At 49.2% G+C, this 10,029-nt stretch overlaps 1 protein-coding gene across 1 annotated transcript in view; it reads left to right on the forward strand.

Annotated features, from left to right (window-relative positions):
- UBE2L3 (ubiquitin conjugating enzyme E2 L3) overlaps window positions 1-4,797 on the forward strand; it is a 69,471-nt gene extending 64,674 nt beyond the window's left edge. Inside the window, exon 4 of the mRNA XM_003801686.2 lies at window positions 4,324-4,797. Coding sequence (XP_003801734.1) covers window positions 4,324-4,478 — 155 coding nt within the window. The 3' untranslated portion in view covers window positions 4,479-4,797. The remainder of the gene's footprint in view (window positions 1-4,323) is intronic.
- Window positions 4,798-10,029: the final 5,232 nt, after the last annotated feature.

Here is a 10,029-nt window from a genome sequence, read left to right on the forward strand (position 1 = left end):
TTTTAAAACCCAAAGTTATATATTAGTCACTTGACAAAAGTGTGAACAAAGGCTTATTAGGACCCTAACCCTCTATTTCCTCTAGGAGCAGTAATGCAATATCATTAATTCATTGTGTCACAGCAAGTTTATGAACATAACTGTTGCAAATAACAAGATGCAATGGGATGATCAGAATAGGTGAATCCCTGGCTGGGCATATGGCTCATGCCTATAATCCTAGCAACACTGTGAGGTGGAAGCAGAAGTGTCACTTGAGCTCAGGAGTTTGAGACCAGCCTGAGCAAGAGTAAGACCCTATCTCTACCAAACAAACAAACAAACAAAAACATAGCCAGGTGCAGTAGTGGGCGCTTACAGTTCTAGCTACTCAGGAGGCTGAAGCAATAATATTACATGAATCAGGGATTGAGGTTGCTGTGAGCTAGGCTGACCCCATGGCACTCTAGCCTGGGCAACAGAATGAGACTCTGTCTCAAAAAACAAAACAAAGCACGAGAATAGGTGAATCCCTAGAAGTAAAGATTAGTGATTGTCAGGACCTGGGACAAGAGGGAGAACAGGAAATGACTTCTAATGAGAGTGGATTTTCTTTTCTTTTCTTTTCTTTTTTCATTTTGAGATAGAGTCTTACTTGGTCACCCTTGGTAGAGTGCTATGCTGTCACTGCTCACAGCAACCTCCAACTCTTGGGCTCAGGTGATTCTCTTGCCTCAGCCTCCCACGTAGCTGGGGACTACAGGTGCCCACCACAGTGCCCAGCTGGGTTTTTTTTTGTTTGTTTCAGTTGGCCAGGGCTGGGTTTGAACCCACCACCTTCAGTATATGGGGGCGGCACCCTACTCAACTGAGCCACAGGCACCGCCCAAGGATTTTCTTTTTGGGTTAATGAAGGTGTTCTGGAATTAAATAATGGTGATGTTACACAACTTTGTGAGTATATTAAAAACAACTGTATACTATTTATTTATTTATTTAACAGTCTTACCTTGTCATCCTGGGCAGAGTACCATGGCATCATAGCTCAAAGCAACCTCAAACTCTTGAGCTCAAGTCACCCTCTTCCCTCAGCCTTCCAGTAGGTGGGACTACAGCCACCCACAACCTAGAGATGGGGTCTCCCTCTTCCTCAGTCTAGTCTTGAATTCTTGAGTTCAAGTATTATAGGAGTGAGCCACCATGCTCAGCCTTAAAAAGCAAGTCTTTTTTTTTTTTTTTGAGACGGAGCCTCAAGCTATCCCCCTGGGTAGAGTGCCATGGCATCACGCTCACAGCAACCTCCAACTCCTGGGCTCAAGCGAGTCTCCTGCCTCTACCTCCCAAGTAGCTGGGACTACAGGTGCCCACCACAGCACCTGGCCATTTTTTGGTTGCAGCTGCCATTGTTGTTTGGCGGGCCCTGGCTAGGGATTCAAACCCGCCACCTTAGGTGTATGTGGCTGGCGCCTTAGCCGCTTGAGCCACAGGCGCCAAGCCTAAAAAGCAAGTCTTAATAATTACCACCCACCATTTCACTTGACTAAATATATAGAATTAATTAGTTAGTTAAAATAATTGTGGTTATTAAATAATTTTAGAATAATAATACATGATAATCATCCTGTTTTATATTAATGCATTAGGAACCAACGTCATCACAGAAGTAGAGGGCCCAACCATACATAATGGAGGGTGAGCAGAAAAATCTTACACTTGTGAAGAGTATCCCCTAAAAGCACTCAACCTGTCCTTAGCCCAGCAGGTTCCCGAAATGCTAAGAGATGGTAATTCTCCTCTTACAGAGAGCCATTTCTGATCCTGGGGAAAGATGGAGAGTCACCAATTTGTGCTGTCAGGCAAATGTGGTTTAGTTTCTAAGCTTAAAATCAAGAACAGTGAAGGTAAGGTAGCAGCCTCTGTGTGTAGCATGCAGAACTCTTGCACACTGAGGCACACTGTGGCCAACGACCCCAGGCAGGGTTTTAGAGAAGCCATCAAAGTGTCCTTTGGAAGGGTGTGGTCACTTCTCTGCCTGGACACGAAGGGAGGGGGTCTTAGGTGCCAGTATTAATGTTTGTAAATGTCTGCCTTCTGTTTAAAGGCAAATGGAAGTGACTTGCCATTTGGGCTAGTAACATTTTCTTTTTAAAATACTTAATTAAAGGCTCAGTGTCCGTAGCACAGTGGTTACAGTGCCAGCTACATGCACTAAGGCTGGTGGGTTCAAACATGGTCTGGGCCTGTTAAACAACAATGACAACTACAACAAAAAATAGCCAGGTGTTGTGGTGGGCGCCAAAAGTCCCAGCTACTTGGGAGCCTGAGGCAAGAGAATGGCTTAAGCCCAAGAGTTGGAGGTTACTGTGAGCTGTGAAGCCACAGCACTCTACTGAGGGCAACAAAGAGTCTGTCTCAAAAAAAAAAAAAGCCAGTCATGGGGGGACAGGTGGTCTTTGGCTACCTGGCCAGGAGTTCCTTGTGCAGGGATCCTCGCTCAGTATGGTGCTCTTGACTAGGTGCGCCTTGTGCACAACTCAGCATCAGCCTTTAGTTCCTTCCTTGTAATGCCAGTAAAAACTGTGGGCCCCAGTAAAGGAATATGTGGCATCAGCAATTCAGAAAGGAGAGGTCCTTTCTGCTGCTAATGTGGCCATGGGAAGGAACACAGCATTCTGGCAGGGCTGGACCTGATGGGGTTTGGGGTACGTGTGGGAAAGCATGTGAAGTGGCGTGGGTAGCACCCTGCTTCTGACACCCCACTGTCCTTCTGCCTCAGGGCTTGTCTTCCAGGATGTCTGGGATTTACTGTACCTTAGGGGAGCATTGTGGCACCCACCTGAACCACCAGTGTGACTTTTGCCTGTAGGATTGACAGTCTTGTGCTGCTAGCAGTTTTTAGCTTCCCAGTGGCTGGACAGGGTGCTCCAGGGACACTTTCTTAAGGGTTCAGTGGCTCCTAAAGGTCTTTCAGGGTGGGGTAATCATACACTGACAGGTGCAACTCTTTTTTTTTTTTTTTTGAGACGGAGCCTCAAGCTATCCCCCTGGTAGAGTGCCATGGCATCACGCTCACAGCAACTTCCAACTCTCGGGCTCAAGCGAGTCTCCTGCCTCAACCTCCCAAGTAGCTGGGACTACTGGCGCCTGCTACAACGCCTGACCATTTCTTGGTTGCAGCCATCACTGTTGTCTGGTGGGCCCGGGCTGGGGATCCGAACCCGCCACCCTAGGTGTATGTGGCTGGCACCCCAACCGCCTGAGCCACAGGCGCCGAGCTAACAGGTGCAACTCTTGTCACACGCCCTTTCTTTCTCATTGCCCTCATTCACTTTGACTGAAAGTGCCCTGAGCAAGTGCACTACTGGCCAGTATAGGGTCCTACCACCTAGTCCTACCCCTGAGAGAGTGACTGTACGTGCTTTAGAGTGAGCATATATCAGTGCTAGGCCTTGGTCTCCAGAGCATGCAAGAGGGCTAGGCATGACTGGGGGCTGGGACATCAGGTGTCAGGTCCTGAAGTTGAGAGCATCACTCTGAACAGTCTGCTATGATATTGGCTATTTAGTGACCATTGGTTTCTTCTAATTACAAGGCAAAGATATTGGGGCGGGGCATAGCACAGGCTCATGCCTGTAATCCTAGCACTCTAGGAGGCTGAAACAGGTAGATTTTCTGAGCTTACAGAAATAGCAAGGCATTGTGGTGGGTGCCTGCAGTGTTGTTCCAGCTACTTGGGAGGCTGAGGCAAGAGGATCACTTGAGCCCAAGAGTTTGAGGTTGCTGTGAGCAACCACAAGTGATGCCACGGCACTCTACTAAGGGCAGCAAAGTAAGACTGTCTCCAAAAAAAAAAAAAAGAAAGCAAAGATGTTTTGCATTCTGGTGGTCAGAATTTTGGATAAATAGGAGGCTGCTTTGTCTTAAAAGTATAGTAGCTGGGCACAGTGGCTCACGCCTATATAATCCTAGCACTCTGGGAGGCTGAGGTGGGTAGATTTCCTGAGCTCATGAGTTTGAGACCAGCTTGAGCCAGAGCAAGACTTTGTAAAAAAAAAAAAAAAAGAAAAAAGCCAGGCATTGTGGTGGGTGCCTGCAGTGTTATCCCACGTACTCAGGAGGCTAAGGCAAGAGAATCACTTGAGCCCAAGAGCTTGAGGTTGCTGTGAACTATGACGCATGGTACTCTTACTGCGGGCAACAGTGAGACTCTGTCTCAAAAAAAAAAAGCACATTGGCTGTAAATGAACAGTGAAGGCAGAGTTTCATTACTGCGACTAGCTGCTGCTTGTACAGGCCCTTTCTGAGAGTATGCTAATCCCTAATGCCGTGTCCTTCTCTTGGCAGTAATCCAGTCCCTCATAGCACTGGTGAACGACCCCCAGCCTGAGCACCCGCTACGGGCTGACCTAGCTGAAGAATACTCTAAGGACCGTAAAAAATTCTGTAAGAATGCTGAAGAGTTTACAAAGAAATATGGGGAAAAGCGACCTGTGGACTAAAATCTGCCACGATTGATTCCAGCAAGTGTGAGCAGAGACCCCGAGCAGTGCATTCAGACACCCAGCAAAGCAGGACTCTGTGGAAAATTGACACGGGCCACCGCCTGGCGTTCGCTTGTGGCAGTTACTAACTTTCTACAGTTTTCTTACTCAAAAGTGGTCTAGGTAACCTGTAAAGAAAGGATTAAAAATTTAAGATGTTCTAGTTCTGCTTTCTTTGTTTTAAAAATCACTGCTTCAGTCTACTTCAAAAGATTGGTGTTTCTTTTCTTATCCAAATTTATCCAAAATTTTCAAGTTACATTTAGCCCATAAGGTTAAAACAAACAAAAGAAAAAGGTTGTGGTTCCCCTTCTTTTCTCTTCCCTTAGAGCTCCCACATTCTTGCAGTCAGTTTATTTCCCATTTATTCACTTCCCTGGGCCCAGGCCCCTTCTCTACAAAGGAGAAGAGACCACTCCAGTGTTTCTGGTAACCTTTCTTCTCCCTTGTTGAACTTCCCAGTATGGGAGTTGGTTTAAATTCTCCTGACTTGTTTATAACAGCTTTTAAAATTTTTTTAAAACTAACAGGTATAACCCTCACAAACCCCCCCCCCCAAAAAAAAAAGAAAGCCGTGAAAAGGGAGGCTTAGCTCTTGAGTAAAAATCAGGCTAATATTAACCGCAGTAATGTTGATTAAATTGGGCAAACCCCAATGTCAGTGTGTGTGACTGAACTGCGGCCTGGCCTGACCTGACCTGACCTGCGCAGGGAAACACAGCAATAACAGGTCTGTAGTGACCCCAAAGAGAGGGTCTGCTAGCCAGAGGATGCTGTGCATGCTGTGTGTGATGAAATTTCTCTTCAGAAAGGCTCCTGAAGCCAAAGATTGGCACTCCTCCCTGCAGCCATTTAAGAAGATCTGCTGGTCCCTGCAGGCAAAGCTAAAGCCTGAATATCCATTTGAAGTTCCAAGCTCATCTGCCACTGAGCTCCATCCGAATGTGCCACAGAGCTCACTCTCCACCACAGCCCTCCCACAGCACAGTTCGACTCTCTGCGGGATTGGCAAATGGTGGGGCCCCTGCTGGCCCCTTCCTTTGGAGCATCAAGCGAGCAGCCCAGCCAGGAACAAGATGGCCTTCCCTCTCCCTTGGGACTCACAGCCTTTGCAGAGTCAAGGTCCACTTGAAGCGCACTCAGTAATATCCTTTAATGTGTTTTATATTGTTTTGACTGCCTTTTTTGTAGAAATAAAAATTGACCTTAGAATTTTATCTTCAGATGAACTTGTTAGGATTTGAATGTTAATGTCTTTTCAAGGCAAATGGGACTGTCCCTGAATGAATAGAGAACATGTGTCGCTTTGACATCCAGAGGAAGCTGGTGATCCAAACTCCTTGTGTCACCAACTCCGCTTCTGTCACTGGTGGCTTTCCTTCTTGGCTCTTGGGGGACTAGATCCTGTGGAGAAGATGACTTAAACTTTGCTTTCTGTTTTAATTTTAGTTCTATAACTTGAGATCTTTCTGGGGCCTACCGACGCGTTAAAACAGCTTGTCCCACCTGTGCAGAGGTGGGAAGTGATGGGCAGGACAGGCAGCGTGACATTGGTAGTCCAGGCTCATGGCCCCACGGTGTGTAAATGAACTCAGTTTCTCTAGGTACGCCAGGGGCAGGTTTTTGGAGACTCCTTTGTGCCCGGGATGGCAAGAGTGCCGGGCCAGAGTTTCCACATCTGTTCTTTAGCAGAAAGGTAATGCTGGATTTTATTCATTCACACTCAGATTTATAATAAAATGCCAAATTCTGTCAGAAGCTATTCAAACAAGCTACCATTTGTTCTCATTGCTTCCCTGAATCCAGAAATGTTGCCATTCTTGGAAACTGTCCCATTGCTTCGTATTTCTGCCAACGTAGCTCTGCCTGCCTGTTGCCCCCTCACTGCGCTCTGCTCACCACCGGAGGATATCTGTGTGCCGGCAGCCCCTCAGGGACTCTCAGCCCTGGCACTGGCACCCCATGGTTTGCCCTGGAAGCAGACGCCTGGCTCTCGAGTCAGTGGGTGTCTCTCCTCTGGCCTGGGCAGCTTGCTCCTTCCAGCCATGCCCTTGGGGTAGGCTTTGAGCAAGCTGGTGGGCAGCCCAAGCTGCTCCCAAACCAAAACGCTGGGTCCTCTGGAGGAGAGGAGAGCTGTGGAACAGCCACCCACTGCTGACCCCATCTCACTCAGGAATTCATATACCCCTAGTTCCTTGAAGTGTGCCAGGTCCTCCTCTCTGCCCTCCGCACCCCCCTACCATGGCAGAGAATAGGCTTTCTAAGATGCTGCGATCCCATTCTGCTGCCCTTAATAAAAACGCTCTCAGACACTGATTTGGTCGTGTAGGTTTCTTCCTTACTGGGGTGGGCAGTGCCAGGGCCTGTGCTGTTGGAGGCTGGGGAGGGTGGCTGGGGTCTCTGATTTTCCCATTCCCATCCTCTCCAAAAGAGGTGCAGAGAGGTGTTCCTGCCTCCCCAGAGGAAAGGGATGAGGTTTAATCAATGCAGAAAAGGCCATAAATCCAAACTGGGGCCCACAGAAGCTCTTGTGGGCATCTCTCAAGGGGACTGTGCCTTCTTGCATGGGCACATTGTTTCAGCCATCTTGGAGCCCCAAGAGAGTGATGTTATGCTCTGTGTCGAGCAGAGGTGAAAACTGGCACCCTGAGAGGTCACAAAATTAATGAGGGTGTACCCAGGCCATTTCTCTGAACTGTGTCAGCCAGAAACCCACCCCAGTCCCTGTACAGCCATCACCACGTGCAGACACTGTGGGAAGAGTGCCACTCAGCACGGGGCCCAGCCAGGCCTAGCACACTTTTTCTGTGGTTTGACCTGGCTGGAACTTGATACCAGCAAAGGCTAGGCCTGCACTGTAGGTTGGGCCTGGAGCTCATGGGATGGAAGCTTCCTGGGGTGTTGTTTTACCAGGGAGCAGGAAAAGATGGGTGTTCTTTCATGTGTCCAGTGCTGCTCTCCACATCTCGGGACAGCTTTTACCCAGAGAAAACCAAAGCTCTGAGTTGTGACCACATGAACTATTCTGTAGTTGACTCCAGAGCCTGTTGATGTACTACTCAGCGCAGTCTTCCACAGACACAAGGTCCCTTTGAGCCCAGACACAGCCACAGTTCCCACCTCCCCAAAGCTAGAGGCCTGTAAGACCCTCTCACAACCTCCTCTCTCTCCCCTGTCCTGGCCTTCCTTACTCCACTGTTAATTGTTCAGCTTGAAATAAACATCAGCTTCAACACTCCTGTGTCCACTGCATCCTTGGCTTCTGTCACCTGCCACCTGTGGCCTCTCTGGCCAAGGGCCCCAGGACTTCCTCACTGCCAGACCCACAGGCTGGCATCCTCAGCCCTGCTTCTGCTTCCTTCCCTTTGGCAGCACTTGTGTGCATGGCGGGTTCAGGAGAAGCCAGAGCTGGCCTCTGCTTACTCCCCTGTCCTGCTTCCCTTTGCAGCACTGGTGAGGGCACCAACCCTAGACCGAGCTGAGGGGAGGACTGCTCCCGCACAGCACAGTGCCTGATAAACGCCTGCTTCCAGGGTAATAGTCATGTGTTTTTGTTCCAAGACTGGGCTTCTGGGGAACCCTGCAGGCCTCAGAGGCTCACAGTGGAATGCACTGCCCAATGCTGTGTAGGGGCCATAACCGAGGCCCAGGGAAGATGTCACTCTGGAGAGCATTCCCAGAAGTGTGCTGGCCAGGTTAGGAACCCTCCTTTGGCCCCACCCCTGCGTGGCCTGGATCACACTGACTGTCCCTGTGGGTACCAGCCTGTGAGTGCCTTGCAGACCAAGCTATGTCCCAGGAGCAGCCCTGGCCAGGCACAGAGTGCTGAGCAGGTGGATGCTGTCACTTAGGTCTGACACCAGCTGCAGTGGTTTGGCATGAGAAATGCCCCTCCTGTGTCCTGCCAATGACCACCTCCACAACAGGTCCTTTTTACCACTTTCCTTTGAGGTGCGTCTTGGTCACCTGATAGTCTTACCAATCTGGCCATGTCCCTCTCTTTTCTCCACTCTCAAGTGCTCCTTGTGTCAAGGGCTGCTCTCAGCCTTCACCTCTGCTCATGACCTTTTCCCCTCCTTGGGTAGCCACTCCCACAGCTTTACCTAGTGTCTCTGCAGACCCCCAAGTCTCTTCTGCCCACCCACACCTCTCTCCTGAGCCTTGGAGCTACACAGCCCAGTTGCCATTTCCATAGCAGAAGCCCCTTGAGGAGGCTGCTCTCCTGCCAGCCCCAGGCAGCATCTTACAGGAGTGTGGCTAGACCTCAGTGGGCTAAAGCAAAAAGGTAAGGCAGTGGGAAAGGTTCTCTGGATGGAAGAGTCAAGTCAAGGGAAGGTTAAGTTGGAAGATGAGTATAGAGCCAGAAAGAGGGAGCTAAAGCCACAGAAGGGGCATGGGTGGGTGGAGGCACCCAGAAAGCCACAGGTCCCTCTGGGTTGCTAGGTGGGGTGAGTGCTCTCTTGGCACAGGCTAGGGGCCAGTGTGTGTCAAATGAATGAGTAGGTTCAACACTGCTCTGCCACTCTCACTTGTGTCTGTAAGATGAAGACAATGGTGCCTGCCTCATAGGTACTGTTACATGAAATTGAGAAAAAAAGAGGTATGCGTGGTGTTCTATCTGCCTTTCTATCCTCCAGAGTAGGGCAGGACTCTGTGCTCCCCAGAAATCCCCACTGCCTTCCCCACCTACTGCCTGCATCTCAGGAGCCTTTATCCAAGCCACTTGGGGTCCCAGTCCACAGGTCCACTGAGGAATTGCAGGATCCCCTTTCTACAGAAAACTGCCCCTTTGTAAGAATTTAAATGTGCTCCTATGGCCCTGCAGGGCCTCTTCAGAGGCCTGTCTTTTAGAAGCTTACTTAAAACAGATGACTTTTTTTTTTTTTTAAGACAGCCTCAAGCTATCCCCCTGGGTAGAGTATCATGGCATCACAGCTCACAGCAACCTCCAACTCCTGGGCCCAAGTGAGTCTCCTGTCTCAGCCTCCCAAGTAGCTGGGACCACAGGTGCCCGCCACAACGTGCAGCTATTTTCTTGGTTGCAGCCGTTGTCATTTGGCGGCCCAGGCTGGATTCAAACCCACCACCTTAGGTGTATGTGGCTGGCGCTTTAGCCACTTAAGCCACAGGCGCCGAGCCAAAACAGATGACTTTAAATATAAACTGAGATTACAATATGCCTTTCAAAAAAGCAGCCTGGTGAGACAAATCTCCCACCCTCACACCCACAAAACCAAAAAAGGATCAGGTATGGTAGTCACAGCTGTAATCCCAGCACTTTGGGAGACTAGGAGTTTAAGATTAGTCCAAGTAATAGAAGACCCCCAGCAAAAATTTTAAGAATTAGCTGGGTGTGGTGGTGTACAACTATAGTCTCACTATTCAGGAGGTTGAGGCAGGAGCGTAGCTTGAGACTGGGAGTTTGAGGTTACAGTGAGCTATCACTGAGACACTGTACTCTAGACTGGGTGACACAGTGAGAACCCATCTCTTTTTTTTTTTTTTTTTT

The sequence above is a fragment of the Otolemur garnettii genome, unplaced genomic scaffold (genome assembly GCF_000181295.1).
Source record: "Otolemur garnettii isolate 467f Iridium unplaced genomic scaffold, OtoGar3 scaffold00218, whole genome shotgun sequence".
NCBI lineage: Eukaryota > Metazoa > Chordata > Mammalia > Primates > Galagidae > Otolemur > Otolemur garnettii.